This window comes from Cariama cristata, unplaced genomic scaffold, assembly GCF_000690535.1.
Source record: "Cariama cristata isolate BGI_N322 unplaced genomic scaffold, ASM69053v1 scaffold35941, whole genome shotgun sequence".
NCBI classification, from domain to species: Eukaryota; Metazoa; Chordata; class Aves; order Cariamiformes; family Cariamidae; genus Cariama; species Cariama cristata.
The window spans coordinates 3,084-4,097 of record NW_009601608.1 but is presented as its reverse complement, the minus strand read 5'-3'; the positions used below and the strand labels follow the sequence as shown (position 1 = coordinate 4,097).

Here is a 1,014-nt window from a genome sequence, read left to right as displayed (position 1 = left end):
GCCAGGCTCCCCTCGAGGCGCTGCCCCATCCACAAGTCCAGGGGGGCCCTGCAGAGACAGGGGTCAGCTCCTGTGTGATGGTCCCGGGAGGCTCAGTCCTTCCCAGCACCGGGGTGGGGGGGGCTGCAGTGCCTTCAGGCACCCACGGGACCTCTGTGCAGAAGGGCAGAGGATCCGGGGAAATGCAAAGCTACTCACCCTTTCCCCTCGGTCACCCTTCTCCCCCTGCGAGGGCAAAAAAAGAGCAAGTAAGGGCAGGTCTGGGCTCTTCCCATGTCCCCCTCCAACAGAAAGGGAACATGCTGGACAGAGCCCATCATCAGTGGTATCAGGGCACATGCACGCCACATGCCTCTCCCCACACTGCCCAGTGCCAGCAACAGCTCCTGCACGTTTATGTGTGCATGGGCACAGCTGGTGGGGGACACAGCCCATGACTGGGACCAGGAGGAGTGCATGGGGGAGCAGCTTCAAGCTGCTGGCTGTTCCACCATCTGTCTGTCCACACATCCCCCCAGCCATCCCCGCGTGGCACCAGGGGGCAGGTACCTTCACAAACTCTCCTGGAGGTCCTGGTGGCCCTACGGGTCCAAGTGGACCCGGGGGGCCTGGATCACCAAAGGGTCCCCGTGGGCCAGGGCTCCCGGAGGGGCCGGGGCTGCCCTGGAAGACAGAGATGCTCCATTAGTGGGGCTGCGGCACAGGCTGGGGGTGCTGGCAGAGACCCCTTGGCATCGCCTACCTCATACCTACCGGTGTGCCTGGCTCCCCTTTCTGGCCTGGCAGCCCCGGTCCTCCATCCACGATCACCCTAGGCTCTCCCTGAATGAGGAAGGGGGGAGGGGGGAAATCAGTGTTCCCCATGTGCCCTGTTGTGTCCTCAGTGCAGGTTGAGAGCCACAGTGCCACAAGGCCAGGAGCCCAGCAGGGAGACAGGGAGACCCTGGGGTCACCCAGATGCCAAGCACCAGCAGATGCTAGGGGCTGAGATGTGCCCACTAGGGTCCCGGCGGA

At 64.1% G+C, this 1,014-nt stretch overlaps 1 protein-coding gene across 1 annotated transcript; it reads left to right on the top strand.

Annotated features, from left to right (window-relative positions):
* The first annotated feature begins 433 nt into the window (after positions 1-433).
* C1QTNF9B-AS1 (C1QTNF9B antisense RNA 1) lies at positions 434-688 on the top strand. The gene has a single exon (XM_009710520.1). The coding sequence runs from the start codon at positions 434-436 to the stop codon at positions 686-688; it is 255 nt and encodes an 84-aa protein (XP_009708822.1).
* Positions 689-1,014: the final 326 nt, after the last annotated feature.

What these genes read in the sequence shown, in the direction of transcription:
- C1QTNF9B-AS1 (XM_009710520.1), top strand. Translation starts at nt 434, where the DNA reads ATGACTGGGACCAGGAGGAGTGCATGGGGGAGCAGCTTCAAGCTGCTG.